Source organism: Rattus norvegicus, chromosome X, assembly GCF_021556685.1.
Source record: "Rattus norvegicus strain SHRSP/BbbUtx chromosome X, alternate assembly SHRSP_T2T, whole genome shotgun sequence".
Lineage (NCBI taxonomy): Eukaryota > Metazoa > Chordata > Mammalia > Rodentia > Muridae > Rattus > Rattus norvegicus.
In genome coordinates this window covers 122,552,986-122,573,929 of record NC_141554.1, presented here as the reverse complement: position 1 = coordinate 122,573,929, position 20,944 = coordinate 122,552,986, and the positions used below count along the sequence as shown (strand labels likewise).

The 20,944-nt window shown below is 35.6% G+C and overlaps 1 protein-coding gene across 11 annotated transcripts in view; it reads left to right on the top strand.

Annotated features, from left to right (window-relative positions):
• The window catches only part of Klhl13 (kelch-like family member 13), a 157,259-nt gene that overhangs the window by 99,028 nt on the left and 37,287 nt on the right, over window positions 1-20,944 (top strand). For all 11 annotated transcript variants that reach the window (NM_001401133.1, NM_001401131.1, NM_001100854.1 and 8 more), the window contains 1 exon segment: window positions 8,958-9,096. In NM_001401133.1, coding sequence (NP_001388062.1) covers window positions 8,958-9,096 — 139 coding nt within the window.

The following is a 20,944-nucleotide window of genomic DNA, read 5'->3' as shown; positions in this document are numbered from 1 at the left end:
AACATTTAAAGATGGCTCATGAAGATATAGTAAAGGTGGTAGGCACCATTTTCTAACCAGCAGGCAAACTTTTAACACCTCATTATTATTCTCACTTCCCCGATGACTCATTTCTTTCTATGTGCTTCTCACCTACTCTGATTGTTATAAGTTATAATTTGCACATGAAACACTGTCTAATGTTCTGTATAGAAAGGAAAGAAGAAGGATTCTGTTCCATTATCTCAAATCACGGTGGCATTTTATTACTACTTTACAATCAACAAGGAGGGAAAGCACTGTTATATAAACAAAAAATAATAAACATAAGTCAAATATAACTGGAAAATCCAGAAAGTGGTTGGGCTTTTCACTCTCCCCTCATTGGTCTAATGCTTCCCCTATTCCCCAGTAGATCTGTCTTGGTGGTTGCTAATTTGATCTTGGTTTATGGGATCTGCCTTTTAAATAAATATTAAATTTGTATAACTTGAGTGTCTAAATATTTAATAATGTCAACTTCTAGGCATTTGAAACCCAGTTTGTTCATAGTATGGATCCCTTATTTAAATGTCACTAGAGTTGAAAAATCCCTTGTAAGAAAAAGAGGTTTTAAAGTGAATTGGCTTGATCTTGAAGGAGCTGGGGAGTCTAATCCAATTTCTTTATTGGGGATTGAAGGGAGAAAAGATAAAGTCACCGCTGTAAGTATACTGAGGCTTCTTGATCGCCAGGCCTGACTGATTAATGGCTGGAGGTTAGATCATTCTGCCAAAAGGTCTGTGTGTTACTAGAGGACAGATTCTGTGTCCTCTATTTAACTGATAGTAATTAGAGTATTTGCTGTTTCTCTCAATGGACTTCTATATATTGCAATCTACTTATCACCAATACCCCTGTCTTACCTAGTGCTTCTGTTGCTCTGAAGAGATATCCAGACCTTGAGAACTCTTTTAACGAAGTTAAGTATAACTGGGGATGGCTTACAGGTTCAAAGGTTTAGTCTGTTGTCATCATGGTGGGAGGCATGGTGGCATACAGACAGACATGATGCTGGAGAGGTAGCTGAGAATTCTACATCCAGGTTCATAGACCGCAGGAAGAGAGAGACACTTGGCCTGGCTTCGACATTTGAAATCTCAAAGCTCACCCAGGGTCATACTTTTTTTCAGCAAGGCCATATTCCACCAACATAGCCATAGCTCCTAATGTCACTCCATTCTTAATCAAACCATCACAACCTCCATGTGCAATCTGTCATATCTTGTAGCAGTATAAAGGCAATGGACTCTTTGGATAAGATATTTTCCATATGCCAGGAATGGAATGAACATTCATTCATTCATTTCTACTTCTGAATATATGGTGGATTCTGTTTGTTCTTTATAGGAATTCGTCCACCGACCTACCCATTCATCCATCCATCTTTTCTTCCACCTATTCACCCCCTACCTACCTATATGCTCACTTGTTTGTCACCAAAATGTTATTAAAATATGAAGAATAAAAATATATGAACTAAGCTTCTTAAATAGAATAAATTTTGGTCAGGGTATGTGAAACTTGATGTAATTTAATTAGTATCAGTGTATTAAATGAGGAGATCAGAACAAAGTCTTAAAATATGGTACGGTGAAAGCAAAATCATTAATTTTAGAGTTGTTCAAGGACAAGATTGAAATATTCAGTGCAAATGCTTTTTCGTTCGGATAATTAACTTTCATCCTGTTACAGTTATCTAATGGAGTATCATTTGTCATTCCATTTGTCTAGCCCAATTCCCTCATCTGTGTCATAGTGCTATTTTTGTCATAGTGATAGTCAGCATTGGAATTCAAAATCTGCTCTTTTAAAAGCTGGTATCAGTAATGTAAAATCCCCCTTAAATTTGATCTGAATTATGATCAAAGAAGTACTACTCCTTCTTCCCATATTAGTACATAATTTTACCATTGATAATTGTTTTTTATGAAACTAGGGTGATAAGAATAGGTACTTTTAATTTTTGAAATGCTTATGAATTTTTTAAAGATTTATCTTATTTTTTATTTATGTATTAATGTCTGTGTGTGTGTGTGTGTATGCATGCATATGCATGCTTGAGCACACACATGCTCCATGTTTGTGCAAATTCTTCTCTTAGGGGCCAGGAAAAGGTGTTGGATTCCCTGGAGCAGGAGTTACAGGCAGTTTTCAACTGCCCCATATGGGTGCTGGGAATCAAACTTATGTTGTCTGGTAGAGTAGCAATATTCATTACTACTAAGCTGTCTATAGCCCTATTTATTATCATTTTTTTGGTGGAATGGGGACAAGGTCCTGAAGTGTTGCCCAGGCTACTCTCAAACTCATAGGCTCAAGAGGTCCTCCCGTATCAGTGTCCCAACTAGTTGAAGGATACAGGCTTGCACCACTAAAAAAAAGTTTTATTTTTATTTTTGTAAATGGCATATTAGCAATTGTACATATTTATAGGCTCCACTGTGATATCTCTACACACACATATAATGTATAATAATCAGAACAATGAAATTGGTATATCTATCTAACCCTGGACATTTGTTATTTCTTTGTTTAGAGAATATTTAAAATATTCACTAACAGGTACTTTTAAGTCTTCAGTTAGTTCTTGTCAATTTAGTTACCCTATATTGTGAATTATTAGAAGTCATCACACTGAATCCAAGGTACCTCTGAACCTTGTACCTATTAACTGTTGCCTCACCATCATCCTTTCCCATACTCAAAGCAGGGGACTTGGGATGCAATTAATTAAATCAGAAAATTACTTGCCTCCAAGAGAATATATTTTATGGTATTTTTTAGTATTTATAAAATGAACTTTTAAATGTGAATCATTGTACAGTTTCCTCTCCCTGCTATTTTTAACTTTTAGCCCTCATGTAATGGAAACAATGTTGGCTCTAGGTTTAGACATGGGTTTGGATTCATAGTTATGATATGTATGTAAGGCATTAAAGTCCCCCGGCTTCAGTTCCCAGTCTTGAAAGTAGGATTGTCATGAGGATTAAGTACCATATGAGAATGTGCCTGGCACAGTGCCTAGTACACAGCAGGTGCCGAGTGAATGATCTTATTCCTATGTTATTATGAACATCAGCTACTTGGTAATTTAGTTCTATTTTGAATATGGTAGATATATGAATTTGAGAAATGCGCACAATCGTTTTTTTTTCACTTTGAAATGCCATTTTGACATATTCTTATGGCCTTGATTATTTTTCTTTTTCTAGATACTTGTATTATCACAGCACAAATAGAATGTTGGGAACAGCAGCTGTTGATAAAAATAAAAACTATTGTTTATACAAAAAGTTACTATTAGTACAGCCATTTCTGATCAATAAGAATAGACTTAACATATATGTTATAAAATTACAAATAGCTTTGTTTTTCTGATTCCTTTCAAGCCTAACCTTATTAAGGTTGTCTATACTTTTCTTAGCCAGCATTTAATTAATGCCTTAATAATACAGGCCGCCATGGTATTTGTAATTTCCTCATGTAATAATACTGTGCATTTCATTGGTAAACTGATTTATCAATACTTAAAGTATTGCAGATACTTTTCATTTGTTTTAAACAAATGACTTTAAAATAGATGTTTTACGTTACATATACTGATTTCTTTTATAAATGTTTACTTCAGAAGTTGGAAATTTTGTTCCTGATTTTTATTTTGTAGTTTCCTAATTTTTCACTAATGGAGAGAGATAAAATGGATGAGTATGAATACACAAACATGTCTGATTTATCATTCAGTTTTTGCTCAGGATGGATTGAAGAGTATAAAAATGTATTAATATCTTTAACATTCAATTCATACTTTGAATCTATCTGAAAACTAATGGGAAATGGCTTCTATCATCTTAAGTTTTTGATTCATTTCTCAAGGGTGGAAGGAAATACCTTGACAGATTTAGCACTCAAATTCAAATGAGTATGAGAACAGGTGGCAAAATTTTTCCTCCACCTGCCATGCAACTTTATCACAAGAAATGTTTCATTTAGCAAATGCTGCTGCTAGCACACACTTCTCTACTTCAGAGCAGACAAACAAATGGAGGGAGAGTACTTCTTTGAAGAAAACCCCTTTCTTGATTTTCTTTTAAAACTGTGAGTTTGAAATCTGTCTTTTCCTGGGGGCTGGGATGTGGAAAGAATGAGTCATTGACTTGATTAACTGGCCTGCTTTATGGTACTGCAATACCCTCTCTGGCTGTCTTATGTCTTGTTAGTGTGGCTGTTCTTATGTGCTTGCCCACTGGCAGGAGCATTTGGTTATGATAATATTGTTGATATTGGAATTTAAAAATATTTATGTTATACTTAAAATATTAACTTAAGGGACACAAGTGTTTTGTTATAGTGAAGCTGTGTATAGTATATGCTAGATTTAATATGTATAAGGAAATGATAGCAAGCCAAAAGTCACACTGTGAAATTAACCAATAACTGAATGGAGGGAAACAATAAAGCTGTTGTTCACATACTTTAAATTTTATTCTGATTCATGTTTTCTCTGACAAATTCCAAGTAATGCAGGAATGTTTAAGGCAGACTATTTCCTGGCAACATCACTGTGCTGTTCCTTATCAAGCTAAAAGTTAATCTGCCAGTGGATAAGTTGGCATACAAAACTTCCCTACCAAGGAAAGTCATGTGGTTTTAATGTATTCTCATGATAATAATTTCAAAAAGTACTAAACTGTTCCCCTTTTCCTTGACAGTGAAATGTCACCTTCCCTGGCTTTTGCATTAAAGATGTATTTGTGGATTGCAGTGATAGAAGCCAAGAAAATGAAATGTGCATTTTATAACTTATCAAGATAATACCTCAATTTTCAGCACAATAGCTGGTTTTAGTCTTTTGGATGTAGAGAGATCTAGGACTGTTTAGAGAGAGTTTGTGAATTTGGACTCAATTCAAATTAGATGTGCCCTCCTATGAAGCACACCAACCAATGTGATTGGCATAGTAATTTATAAGAATATTCAGTTCTTCCTAGAACCTTGAACAAATGAACTTACCCATCACGGCTCTGTATTGGAAATGTTTTAACAAGATTCACAGAGCACTCCTTTCATGACAGTCTCCTAGGATATAGATGCAACGTACAATTCTTCATTATCATAAAAGAAAGAAGACTGGTCTGGTAATTTTTAGAAGTCTCTTTGTCAAGTATCCATTTGGATGAACAGCTCCACGTAGACCCCAGGGATTTCATGCATGTCTGCACTAGTAATTTTGAAAGTATGCCTTGTGTTCTATGCTTTGATAATTTGTAGGTTTACAGATAGACACTTTGTGTTGATTTTCATGCTCAGAGATAGTGAAGAGATTGAACATTTTCATTAACTATTTGTACATGCTTATATGAATTGTGCACTTGTATTCATTTATATTTGTTTTCCTTGAGGTTTTTATAAAATATGGGCAATTTGAGATATGATTACAATGTTGGCTCTACCTTGGTAACAAAAACCAAATGATTAGACTTTATTTTTTTTCAAACAACAGTGTAAGTAAATACACTACTGTGTGTTCAGTTTTTCATGTTTGCATTTGTTTTAGTAAGTGAATCAAGATGCTTCTACCTCTAAACCTATCCTCTTCAAAAGCTTGTGATCATTATTATTTTTTTTTTGAGTCAACACCTTTGGCTACCTTCATGTGCATTTTATGAAGCATTGGTTTTGTGTTCACTTGTTAGTTGTTTTGAAAATGAAATATGTTCAGTGTACAGGTTTAATTTGGCAGCCATATGTAGACACTAATATAGCAGAAAGATATAAGTTTTGGAAAAACTGATAAAATATTGTCTCCTCTAAATAACCTTTGAGTATTTATGTAATTGCATAGTTTGTTCAAGATTTGCAAGATTATAACTTATTATGTGACAATAAATCCAGTTAAGAGTTGTTTTAAGTAGAATTGAGAAATCGTTATTCCTACATGAAAGATAAAAAAAATGTTATTCTATATAATTACTTTATAAACCTCAGAGCTATTATCTACTGATCTGTTGTAAACACTTGACTTTTAAAAATGTTAGGAATGAGGAGAGCTGAAGTATTTCGTTAGATGGCCTAGAAGATGTAGTGGTAATTAATAATCCCCACTGTGTTTTTGTACTGCTCACATTACTTTGTGGAGTCAAGCCAAGGGTTGGGAAATATTTAAAGCATGAAATTACTCAAACACTTCATGGGGAAATTAACCTCTCGATAGCAGGATTCCACATCTTTAGCAAAATTGATATTTTTGCTGGAGAACATTTTGACATACAGAATTGTCCTGTGCACTGTAGTATTCTCCAGCAACGTCCGAAGAGATGGCAGTAATTGCTTACCCTCCCTCAGCTGCTACAGTAAAAATGTCCATTGTCAAGGGATATGTGCATGGCAAGGGGCAAGACTTGGAAAGAAAATTCTGTCCTTTCTACTACCTTTTGAGAACCATTGACATGCATATTCCTGTAACTAAATGCCTTGAAAAATGTTTTTTAAGAGAAAAATTTTTGTCTGATAAACATTCTCTATAACATGATATAATTGAGGTCTGGGCTTTACAAAAAGAAAGATATTACTTCCTTTCAGTGTCGAAGAACAATGTTCTTCCTTGCAGTCAATAAACTTGGTCTCCTAAGAAGGTTGACATGTCATGTACTGTTACTGGTGCAGAAATAATAAGGAGTGATTTGAATGTTAAAGAGTCAGTCGCCTCAGTATTCCAGAAGTCAACTATGAGGGCCTCTTCAGCTTTCAAAGTAATTAATTACAAAGCTAGTTATCTCCCCTTGCCATGAAAGGGTTGCATTTTCATAGAAGCCTCAATTTTGAGAGCACAGGACAATGGACAAATGAACAAACTGTTATATATAGTTTATTCAATGAAGCAACTTCTAAGGTTTTTTATAAGGACAGAGAAGCTCCAGCTTTACCCCTGTCCTAAACACTGCATGATGAAGAAACATCTTTGGAATGATTCACAGAAATGAGATTCCATATTCAGTTACAGGACATAAATTAAGCCTCTCATGCCAGGCTATGTGTAAGGAATATAGAAATTAATAGCACAGTCTGCTTGAATTTGCTATTAAAATACTTTTAGATAGATAGATATTTTCTGGGATAGAGACATGCTTCACCATCTATCTCTTTCTGACTTTTCCAATTGATTCTATAAATTCCAGTGCCTATCTACAAACATGTATATGAGTATTTTGTATGTTATATAAGTTATATAAATATATATAGTATATATTCTTTTAAAGCTATTTCTGAAATTTTAATGGAAAGCTCTGTTCATTTTCTTTTATTCTTGTCAAAATTTTATTATAAGTATTTCTATTAAATATCAAGGAGAGATGAATAAGACATACTTATGTATTATTAATGCATTTTTCATTATATTATGGCTCTAATGTCATTAAGAAGAATTGATGTTAGCCTTAAAACAAGAATTTCTGCTAATTATTACAGGATTTAAAACCACTTGATTGGTGTCAGTATTCAAAATGTAACATCTTTGTGTACAAAGTAGCTATAGTATTATAACCGTTTCTAATTACAATTCAGCAGGTCAGGTTATAGATATTACAGGAAAAGGGTAAAATGATCCAGTTAAGAAATCGAGTAATTTAAAATTCAGGAAGTTTTAATAAAAGTTGATCTTTCTTTTTCTAATATCCACTTAGTGGTATCTATCAAGAATGTACAAAGCAAACCAATTCAAAGCCAAGGACTCCTTGTTCTTAGAAACCATGTTAGCTATGAAGAGGTAACAATACCAAAGGCCTCTTATAAGAAATAATGACAGGTCATATCAGGGTGTTCATTTTAGTATAACCTTAGGAAGCCCCTTTAACTATCAAAGGTTTCACTGTAGTTTCTGGTAATTAAGTAACTGTACATTCTGCAATCCTTTCTATGACTCTTATATACATGCATATTATGTTAAGTAGTAATATGGATTCCTTACTCTTATCTATTTCTTTGAAAAAACTGGAGATGTTAGTAGAATACAGTTATTTCTTTGAACAGTCTCAAATTGAGAAAAGAGCTAACATTTTTATTCCATGTGTGAATTGACTAGAACTAATGACAACATGAAGTATTGCGGTAATATATTGCACTGATTTTTTTTTTAACTTTTATTAGTGTGGGTGGATAGGAATTGGAACAATGCTAGATTTAAATCAAAATCTTGACTCATTCACTTGAATAACCTGGATAAGTTATTTCTAACACTTCCTTTGTCTTCCTTAAGGAAAAAGGAGATAGGGGCTAGAGAGATAGCTCAGGGTAAGAGCATTTATTCCTCTTGCAGAGGACCCAAATTCACTTTTCAGCACTCACATTGTGTCTCACAAGCCTCTGGAACACCAGTTCTAGGGGATCTGACTCTGTCTTCTAAACTTTGAGGGTACTAGGCACTCTTGTGGTGCATAGACCTACATGAAGGTGGATATTCAAGCATAATAAATGAAATATAAAAGAAAAGAAAGGGGGAGCTAATAATAGGACATTTTTCATTAGGCTGTGTTAAAGCAAAAAACTCATGAGGGTAAAATTCTTGGCAAGTACTTGAGAGAGAATATACATCATTTGGATCCTTGAAATTAAACCTAGCCATGAAGTACACAACAATTTGATGACATTGCCATCAGAATAGTAAAATACATAAAGCAAACATGGTCACCCTAAAAGTTCCTTGAGACTGCAGCTTAAAACTCTTTTAGTTGATTTCTCAGTTCTTCTCTACGATTTCTTTCCTTTGAAAAGCATCTTAAGTATGAATGTTTCTTCTATGCTATGGAATGGTGTGAGATTAGAATACAGTGAAAGAAATCTCAACATATTCCATAGCTAGATCAGCAGCAGCTAAATAGTTTCAGTATTGTGAATTATGTACATTCTAACTTTTTCTTTTCTTTTGATTTAAAAAAATTCAGATCACTTGTGGAAGAGGAAGACCAGCACTTGAAACTGTGCCTTGGAAGTGAAATGGGCCTCTCTTCCCATTTGCAGTCTTGCAAGGCAGGAAGTACACGCATCTTTACCAGCAACAGCCACAGTTCTGTGGTGTTACAGGTAATCTTGACTGCTCTTTTGGCAGGATTTGTATAGGTACAAAACCTTCCAGTTTTTGTTGTTACTGTTGTGAGGTGCAGGATATCCGTAATTGGGAAGGCTGTTAATGTGTAGGGATGGGAAGAGAAGGTGCATTGGGAATTTTCTGTTGTGAGCTCATCTCTTGTTTATACAATATTTCTCAGAAATAGAATCTATTACTTAGAAAAACAAACAAACCCCCACCAATGTAGAAATCTTGATTTAAAAAAGAACGTGTTCTTGAGTTTTAAATTATTGCTATAGTTCTGTTTCTATTTTATGTAAAGAGTATCTTGCCAGTATGTCACATTCTTTTGCATTTATTTTTTTTAAAATTTCATTCATATCCAAACACACATGCATGCACGCACGTAGGCACACACACTATTTTTACATCATTTCCTCTCACTTCTCATTCCTCCCTAAAGAATATCATGTTTACCAACATCAACTCTCTAATTTCTATTATATGCGAAAGTAAAAGTCACAAGTTTTCTATTATAAATATTCTAGTTTCTTATCACTCCTACAGTTATCATTGCCATAGTCCTCCTAAATATCATGTTTACTTGATATCTCAGTTCTCATTGGCCAAGTAAGTACAGGAGTAGGGATGGAGAATACTTCCTGTAATCCCCATTCATAGGTGTAAGAGTTAAAAAATAACATGAAAGGAAGGGGCAGAAAACAAAAGAAACACAAGCCACAGAGATTTGGAACTATTTTGCATGGACATCGATATTCTAGGTGACCTTCCTCCCTTCTAAAACCTCTGTTCCTACCTCCCTACCTTCTCCTCCAATGATGGGCCTCATTTTATCTTGTCTGCCTTCACTTGCATAATGACATCAACCTACACTTTACCCTTTCTGTCTAATTAAAAAAAAAACTTTTAAGTGTGAGCTGAGCACAACTATTAGCAATTTTAATGTAAAAGTATAAAAAAATGCCTAACACCCAGTCTAACATTTTAACAGTCAAACAGAACATTTAGTTGTCTATTCCAGCTTAAGAAAGGCTTAAAATCTATTTTATATCCTGGCTAGCTTGTATACTATCTGATAACTATTTAATTACATATATATTATCAAAGTTAAAAGGCCTGGGTAGTCTATGAGACTATAATCAGTTTTCAACCCCATCAGAAATCTGAGAATGACCAATATATCTGTAAATATAGAAAGCCTAACATGGCTTCTAGGACTGAGACAGGTTGTAGAGACAGTTTTCTACTTCCATAGTCCTCTATTAGCAACATGTGAGAGCAAATCTTCAGCCTTCTGGCCTAGGATCATCTGACAGAAAGAAAATCTAAACTTGTATCAAATAAAATTTTGTACCAATATAAAAGATTATAACTTTAGCTTAGTAACAAATATAAGGATTTTGAACCATTTTAAAACAATGGGATAAAGCACAGACGTATCTGTGTAATGCTCATGATAGATACATACTCATACTCATGTCTTTAGACCACTCATTGTAACCCTGCTAATGTGCTAAACAGTTTGAATGTGTTAAACTGAATATTGATCACTACTATAGTTCAAAGCTATGGCTCCAAAATTTTAGTGCATGTTAGGATCATAAGAAGGACATGTTAAAACACTGAGCACTGACTCTCAACCCAGAGGTACTGAATCAAAAGTCTTGGGTATGACCTAATAATTCCTATTTCTAGCAACTTCTCAGATGCTGCTTTAACCCAGAAAATATACAGTGTACACCCAATTTCCACAGGAAATTTTTTTCCAGACCTTACCACAGGGATCAAAATTTTCTCAAATTCATTACATGAAATAGCACAGTGTTTCCCTTTAACCTGAGTCCTCTGTATACTTGAAGTCATCTCTAGACTGTTGATATAATAGAGTTTAAACATTCTATAAGTAGGTGCTGTATTGATTTCTTTATGGACAGATGACATGAAGGAGAGTACAGAAATACCATGTTCAGTATATATGCAAATATTCTAGCGTTTATTTACTGTACAGTTTATCCACAGTTGTTGAATTTTCAAATATACAGTAGCACCACTGTTTAGAGGCAAGAATCTTCCTCTGAGATTCCTCAAGAAAAATAGAATCTTTTCTGGATGGATGAATAGATAAGACAATAGAGAGATGGACTATAAGTCATTATTACAGCAGAGGAACATAAACAATAGCTTAAATATTTTCCCATTAAGGTTTTTGTTTCCGTTTAGTCATATATTCTTTTGATTTGGTACATAGATATATTCTACTTTTTTGTTTATTTTAAGACAAGGTCTTGTTCAGTAGCCTGGGATGGCCTGAAGCTTACTATGTAGTCTAAATATCCTTGAACTGAGGCAGTCCTCCTATCTCAGCCCCCTAAACAGAATAAATACAGATACATACAAATGTCTGAGGAACATTTAAAAATGTTCAACATCCTTAGCCATAAGAAAAATGCAAATTTAAACTACTTTGATATTTCATCTTAGCCCAGACATAGTGGCTAAGATCAATAAAACAAATGACAGCAAGTGTTAGTGAAGATGTAAGGGAGGAGGGAAGACATATTCACTGATGGTGAAATTACAGACTGGTATAATTACTCTGGAAATCAGCGTAGAGGTTTCTCACAAAGCTGAAAATCAGTCTAGCATACAATCCAGCTCTTCCACTCTTGAACACTCAAAGGATTCTACATCTTACTATAGAAATGCTTGTTCATCCATGTTCATTGATACTCTACTCATAATAGGCAGGAAATAGGATGGACAAACCAAAAATATGCATTTGCATCATAGAATATTATTGAACTGTTATGAAAAATAAAATTGTGACATACACAAATAAAGAGTGGAACTGGAAACAGTCATCTTGAGTGATATAACCCAGACTCAGATAGGCAAACACCATATTTTTTTCTCATATAGGTAGATGTTAGTTATGAATCTTTACATATTATATTTAATTTTCAATACTCACAGAAGTTACATAAATAGTAGGGGGCCATATGGAAGGAGGGAATCTTTCCAGCAAAAGAAGATAGAATATAGTGGTATAGAGGGGCGAAGAGGAATAATAAAATAAGCTGGATTAAATGGATGGTGTATGGGAGGTCAGTGTGGGGGAGGGAACATAAGGAGGGAAAACAAATACTGGAGGCCTTTTCAAAAAGCCATATGGAAACCTATTACTGTAGAAACATCCTAAAATATATACATAATTCATACACAAAAGGATTTAAGTGGCATTATCCTATAACTGGGGGACAATACTCCAACTAGACACCATGTGCTAGCAAATAAAAACACTAGTACCAGGACCTGGTTATCTTCTTGAGTTCAGGAATAGTGATAGCCCAAAGACCCCTAAGCATTGTAGGCTGTTGCCTTTGCTCTTGCTTAGCCTCTAGAACCCGATTGTAAGACCTAAGTGAGGAAAACACTAAATACTTGAGTCATAAAACATGGGAAATTAAAGCAAGTACAGACCTGGAAGCTTCACCCTGCTGACTAGAAGTTGCTATGCAATCTACTGAAGGAGAATAGCAGTCCTCAGTTGTGATCTCTGTGAGGTACAGTAATGGCTTTTCCTGGCCAGATACTGCTCTAATAGTGGCACAAATTTTAGGAGTACTAATGTTTTCTTGGCTATAAGATCCACTCCAGCGGATGGAGCCCATACATGAAACTGTTATTGAAGCCATATATACTCTGCCTATACTGGTTGTGGTTCATAGGAGAGAATACTACTGTTTTCTGCTAAAATGACACAATATTCAAACAGCTCCTAATGGGTCCAATGACCTATTGTTATACTCACAGTTTAGTGCAAATCTCAACCCTCACCTGAAAAGCTACTTCTTTCAATAGCTTTCAGAGTGACCAACAACTGGACAGTGTGTAAATAACAACAGAGGAAAAATTTTACACCCAAATAGGAAATCTGGGTCATGCCCTCCCATAAAGTTTCAAGAATCAAGAGTGTAAGTAAGTGCCAGAGGCAGAAGTGTTGGGTGGCTACGATAAGAGATAGTGTTTTCCAGACACAATAGGAGAAGTGCACATCTGAACTTACAGTGCAAACTCAAGACAGACAAAATCCTAGCTGCAGGGGGACTGGGATCAGTTCAAAGTCCTCCTACCCCTAGCTAAGGGGCTATAGGCATTTGATAGCTGCAGAAAGAGCTTTGTTTTCTTTAAAAACAAAAACAAAGAAACAAAAATAAAAAAGTTTGCTTTCTTTAATAGTATGACTCATGAGTAAATAAGCCATACTCTAGGGCAGGCCTCACACATGGACTATGCAAATTGAAATTGGTGAGTTAAATGAGGAGGAAGAGGAAGAAGGACGAGGAAGGGGAAGCAGAAGGAGGAGGAGGAAGAAGAAGAGGAGGAGGAGGAGGAGGAGAGGAGTAGCAAAATTGGGTGTGGATAGATCTGGGAAGAAGAGTTGGGAGAGGAAATGTATTAAAATACATAGTATGAAATTCTCAAATTATTAATAAAATATTATTTTTTAAAAAGTATGTTACCACAAACAGATTTTTAGGACTAAGCACTAACAGGGAACCTTTTCTATCTAATTTTGGATGGCTGGTTGTCAAGGGAATAAGCCAGAGAAATGTTTAATATATAAATGTTATCATTGTGTTAAAATTAGCAACAGTACAAACTCCAGCATGAGAGGGGTGATTACTCCATGGGGAGCAACTGTTTTTAGGAATTCTTGCCTTGAATGATTACCCATTTCCAAACTGTAATGAACATAACTTGGTTCGTATAGTGCAACCCAAACTAGAATTGTAATTATAGTATTACTAGTCTGTTATCTGACTTTGAGAAAATCACTTATCTTCTCTGGACCTTTTTCCTTATTCGTAAACTAGGTGAAGTAGATGAAGATTAAGTATCACAATTTTGGAAAAGTGAGATCTGTGATCAATATTTGTTTTCCTTCCATCCAAGCTAAATAGAAAAGAGATCAGGGAAACTGTAGCTGATCAGAAGTGATGGGTACACCAAATAAGGTATCCATCTGTTTGGGCTGAGTGACTCCAGAAGATTAGTCATCTTTAGTAAATAGGCTGCAACAAATTAGGCTGTCAAAGTGCCTAGAAAGACATTTGATAAGTCATCATCTTGGATTCCTAGAACCTTGAACAAATCCCAGAAGAATCCATGATGAAGTTAGCAGTACAAATTACACATACTGAAGTAAGATTACCTAGAGTTAGCTTAAGGGGTGATTGTTAAAGTCAAGGGTAACCTCATTGCCCCCCCAATTCTGAACTTCTGCATCTGTGCTTGCTTGCTTCGGTTTATTATCCTGGGTTGTCACTTTCTTTTACAATGTATGGAGTCCTATAATGATAGCTCTTGGTTTCATATATATCAGGCTCATTTAACATTTGAATGAGAGCTTTATTGAGATGAAATTCATATACCATATAATTCACCTAGTTAAAGTGTATGAGTCAGTGGGGTTTAGACTGTTCATGGGATTTTGCAACTATCACAGTCGTCTATTTTAGATTATCCTCTCAATATAAGAAAACCTTTATCTGCTAGCAAGTACATGACATCTACTGCCAAACCCTTTCTTGTCTCTAGCCATTAATCTCTCTAGCTTCATATATTCTCAGCACTTGATATATATGAAGTTACAACTATATGTCCTTGTGACTCATTTCTTTTAGTAAGAGTATAAAGTTTTCAAGGTTCATCCATGTTATAGCATGCAACAAACTCTCTTTCTATGACCAAGCAATATCCCATTGTGTGGATGTATTACATTTTATTCAACCATTTGTTTATTGATGGGCACTTGGTGACTTCTAGTGTTTAGCTTATGAACAATGCTTTTATTTACTAATATTCTAGTTTCTTTTTGGTATGAGTCTAGGAATAGAATTTCTTGGTCCTGTGATAATTGTATGCATAAACTTTTGAAGCATTACCAGAGTGTTTGCACTATTTTTTGTCTGTACTGTGATTGCAGACACTTCTGGTTTCTTTACAGTATAATGAATATATATATATGTATGTATATATATATATATGTATGTATATATATATATACACACACACACACATATGTTGCATGCTCCTTGACATGGAGTACAGTAAAGAAAGCATGTATTACAGTCTCCTTGACAATTCTTTGGTTTGTTTTGGCATTATGTCCATCTGAGCAGGTGTGAAGTACTACTTGTGGTTTCGATTTGCATTTCCCCAATTACTAATTATGTTGAACAGCTTTTCATTTGTGCTTATTGTCATTTTTATGCTATCTTTGGGGAAATATCTGTTTAGAATTTTGGCCCAGTTTTTAATTGCAGCACTTATCTCTCTAGTATTTAATAATAAATATTGCCTTCTATAACATAGATACAAATACTTATAAATGGTTTGCCAGCATTTCTCACAATAACTTCAGTCTTATGTTCCTTCATTGTTCTGTTAAAGCTATGTCAATTTCTAATCCATTCAACCACCTAGCCCTACCTTTGGCATTAGCATAGAAGAGTTTCAGTTTTTCACTGCCCTCAAAATTTGCACCATTCTTTCATGTATCATGGTTCTTATTCCTCTTTCCTCTCCCAAGAATGTCCTTTCTTTTCTCCGTTCTATTTATTTATTTCTATTTATTCATAAAGACTCATCTTAAATGTTACATTTTGGCAACGTGCTTCTACTTTTATTTTGGGGGCTATTTTTTAAATGTATGTTTTTCAGACACATAGAACATAAAAGTATACCTGTTAATGAGTGGTATTATTGGTACATGGTAGGTTGTATATTTAAATAAGATTAAATATGTTCAAATATTTACCATTTCTTGATGGTAAAATGTTTCAAAAGATTTCAAAGAACTTTTTAAACTTTGTGATACAATGCTTGTTATCTAGAGGCACCCAGCTAGGCAAATAGCATACCAGAGCCTTTGTTCATATCTAATTGCAGCTTAACAACCATTGATCTACTTCTCCCATCAAAGCTTTTTTGTGACTAAAGCAACTACTGACTTCTACTATATTCATGTAATTCAGTCCTTGATAAATGTGGGCTCTGGGAAGGATTTCTTTTTCTTTTTTTTTTTTTTGGTTCTTTTTTTTCAGAGCTGGGAACCGAACCCAGGGCCTTGCGCTTCCTAGGTAAGCGCTCTACCACTGAATGCCTTGTGTTCTAGTGCTAGGGCACATGAGTATTCTCCATAAATATTCAGCTTTGATTTTTTAATATTGTCTATCATTAAAAGAGGCAATGCAAGTAAAGAGCTTAGCCTCATATTTGGCATAGAGGAACCACTCAGTGCCTTTTTGCTGTTCTTAGGAATATTATTTATGGGATGAATAAATTTAGATGGCAGTTTGTGATGCATTTATGTATAGTCTTGCCTCATTGACGCATGAAAATAGATCATGAGACAGAAATGGCAAACATTGTCATATCCACCTTATATAAAGGGATACTGAATATCCCAAAAGCTAGGAGGCCTGCCTCAGATTCATATACCCATTTAGATGGCACATACTTGATTCAGCTTTTCTGACTCTGTGCATGTACTTATACTCTAAATTTGTTGTAAACCATTTTACCTTTGGAAATGCCATCTCTTTCAAATATTAACTGTTCCTTAGCCAGGATTTTAAAAACATATCAATTGAAGCTAGCAATTTACACAATGGTACAGTAATTTCATTCTTCAAAGAAATAGTAATATTATACAGATCATCTCCTTCTTTGCTTGTTCTTCCCTTCCTCTGCATTTGGAAGCCCTGTTATTAGGACAAGGAGACCATAACAAGGGGACCACGCTTTAACTGGTACCTAAACCCATAAAACTTAAAAATACCCCAGTGTTCTGACCATTGAGACTGGTAATTGACCACCTCCCTTCCTAGTGACTGTCACACTCATCTGTCCATGTTTTTCTCCACTTTAGCTATTTATTTTCTCTGCATAATTTTAGTGCTAAAGTCACTGTAAGGTATTATGGTATATCCTTCAGTTATAACCTACCTAATAGAATGATTAGAACAGAGCTGTTTAAAAAGCATAGGCAAAGTAATGATGCCCTGCTCTCTACTGGTTTAGCGCCATGGTATACTTAGTTTAAAGTAAATGTTTGGGTTATTGATCATGGCAGGTTGATAACTTACCTCGTTTCAAAATTTTATGATCATAAGGGAAACAATTTTAAAAGGATATTGTAGATCCTGACATGGTAGTGAAACACCTTTAATTCTAGCACTCAGGAGGCAGAGGCAGATAGAGCTCTGTGAGGAGGTCAAGGACAGCCTACTCTACAGAGTTCCTTGATATCCATTTTTTTTAAGTCAACAAAGCAAACAAATGAAAGTCAGTCACTTCTAGCATTTTATACAGAAAGCATTGATTGTCTTCTTTCAGTATTTGGTAGATTGTACCAGTGAAAGTCATCTTGCTGTAAGTGTTTTAAGGGAGAGTTTTAAGTACAAATTCAGTTTTAAAACTATATAGATATTCACGTTATCTGATTCATGTCTTTCAATTGATCCATGTCAATTAAGTTATCAAATTTGATTGGCAGTTATTCAGATATCTAGAGTTGATTATCAAATCCCTCAATTCTGATATTAGTTATTTGTATCTCTAGCCATTAGATCTCAAGTTTCATTTACCTGTGTCCCTGTAAGTGCATGTGGGCGTGTGGGCGTGCATGCATGTGTGCATGTGTGGTTTAAGGATATCCTTAAAGAAACCCTTTTTGTCTTTATTATTCTTTTGTTGTGATTTGTTTCATATTTTAATTGAATCCCATTATGACTGGTTGTTTCTGCTCAATTTATAAGTAGTTTCTTCTATTTTAAGTTTCACAATGAGAACATGGAGTTCTTTCATATGGGACTTTCTCCTAGTCATTTACAGACAGAAATCCCTCCTAAGCTCTACTTACCTGCATCCCACACATTTGGGAGATGTTGTGTTTTCTTTGAGTTAAACCTACTTTCTAGTTCCCCTTTGGAGTTCTTCATGACTTATGTGGAAGTGTCCTCCAAATATTTTTATGTTTTTTTTCAATTGAAAAGATGAGAACTTCGTACAGAAGTATATCTTTACATCATTTCTACCTCTCCCTCTCCTCCAAATCCTCTTGTGTTTCTCCCTCTCATTCCTTTCTAAATTCCAGACTTCCTCTTTTATTATCATTGATACACGGGCACGTCCACTCCAGAATCCATTTAACATTACTCATTTGTACATGCTTTTAGATCTAACCACTGGAATTGGATAGCCTATAAAGGAATTTTTCCTTGAAAAAACCTTATTCTCAGCAGCCACTGATTGTACCTCTTCTAGGGGATAGCTCCTTAAGAAATATCCTCCATCTGCATTGGAATATTACCTAGTGGTGTCATTATGCACGTCTTCTTTAGGGAACTATGTTGCTTGAGATTTCATGTGTGTGAGCTTCCCTGGCATGTCCAGAAGGTAGTACCTAACAGCAGGGCTCCTGATTCTCTGCCTCTTACCTTTTTGCCCTGCCTCTTTATTAACTTTTGATTACAAGCCTTAGGTATAGGGGTTGCATTGTAAGTGTATCATGTTGGGGACTACATCCATGGTCAGTTGTCCTGTGCCTTTTGACTACTTCTGGATCTCTGCAATAGTCTCTATGTGCTGGGACAAGTGGGGTCTCTGATGAGGAGTAAGAGCTACACTTAACTGAATACACTTAGAAATTATATGGTTTAGAAAATAGCAGTAGCTGGTTTTGCTCTAGGATCTGTGATCACTCCAGCCATGAATAGTTGGCTGGGTTTCTGGCACCAGGCATGAATTTCCTCCAATTATCGAGTGTGCCTTAAGTCCAGTTAGACAGCTATTGTTCACCCAATGAAATAGGTGCTTTTATGCACCATTGCTGGGCCAGTCATTCTTGTGCTTTCAAAGACTTGAGGAAATTCTGGATATCTTTCCAGTTTGATTTCTCATTTAATCAAACTTGTCAGAAAACATGCTTTGTATAACCTGGATCATTTAAAAACTATTTTAAGACACATTTTATAACTTTCAATGGCATGTACTTTGTGCTGTATCCCATAGGTGCATGGAAATAATGCACATTTAAAGTTATTTGGTGGTATATTTTATGTCTTGGCTAGATCAAGTTGACGGATATGGTTGTAGCAATACCCTTACTGATTTCTATCACATTTTAAGGCCACCAAAATGGTTAGCTTTGAAATCTGTATCAAGTGTGAACCTCTATTGTTCTTTCTCTGATTATTCTAGTTTGGGCTTCATGTATTTTGAGACTCTGCTCTTAAGACACAGAAACATTTACTGATTTTTATATACTCTTGATTAATTAATGCCTGTACCACAAAGTGACTCACATCCTCCCTGCTAATAGTCTTTGCTCTGAAATCTGTTTTGTCTAATACTATATTTATCCTGGCTATGTTTTAGTTACTATCAACTCAGTATATTTTACTGTCTTCCTACTTTTTATTTTACAAATTGGAACATATAGCGAATTTGATCTTTTCTTGTATGTTCTTGTATATGCATTGAAAATATGTCATTTCATTTGATCCTCACAATTATATTGACAAAGAATGATTACATGATTCTGCCTTATTTCTTATTACACCTTGGTGGTCCCTTCTCCTAAGTCTTGGGAACTACAGTCTATTTTCTGTTACTTTGTTTATTCAAAAGAACCCCCAAATATAATATAACCCATAAGGTACTGAGATTGGCTTCTTTTTCATAGTTTAGTCTTTTTAAATCATGTACCTTATCATATATGTTATTAATCTGCTTTTTTAATATTTGAAAGTTTTTCACAGTATGTTACTTTTTAATATCGCTTGGCTATATGACTTCATATTTGCCATTCTCCCAGTATTTTCCACTTTCGAGGACTGTCTCCATGATCTCAAACCTGAGGCTTCAACCTCTGCTGTGCTACATACATACCACAACTATACCCATGTCTTAATCCATATAGAAGGAATAAAATGTGAGCACTTACCACATGGGCTAGCATGCATATCATCATACAAAAAGAAAGCTGCTTCTTCCTTGGAATTTTAGGCACTGCCTTGAAATGCTACATGACTACTTGCAGGAAGCAGGATTGTCCAAGTCCTTGCCTTGCCTTGGTCTATTGGCTGATGGAGATTGGGGAAGGAAGTGCGTGAGAATGCATCTCTCCAAGCATCTCTCTCTAAATATCTTAGTCTTTTGGTGGGGGGGGGGGTGCAGCAAACTTTATTGATGGTATTTGAGAGAAGGGAGGGCTCCCTAGGCCCCTCCTGTTATTATGGGGTCTGGGATGGATTGTGAGGGAGACGCTCAGTGTTGGGGGTTAAGTTGGGATGGGGACTCCTCAGCAACTGAGGGCCTCTCTCTTGCTCTCAGTATCCTTGCTAGGCTTGGTGGTCCAGGGTTTCTTACTCCTTGGAGGCCATGTAGGCCATGAAGTCCACCACCCTGTTGCTATAGCCGTATTCATTGTCATACCAGGAAATGAGCTTTACAAAGTTGTCATTGAGAGCAATGCCAGCCCCAGCATCAAAGGTGGAAGAGTGGGAGTTGCTGTTGAAGTCGCAGGAGACAGCCTTGTCCTCAGTGTAGCCCAGGATGCCCTTTAGTGGGCCCACAGATGCCTGCTTCACCACCTTCTTGATGTCATCATACTTGGCAGATTTCTCCAGACGGCATGTCAGATCCACAACGGATACATTGGGGGTAGGAACATGGAAGGCTGTGCCAGTGAGCTTCCCGTTCAGCTCTGGGATGACCTTGCCCACAGCCTTGGCAGCACCAGTGGATGCAGGGATGATTGAGGTTTGTCAG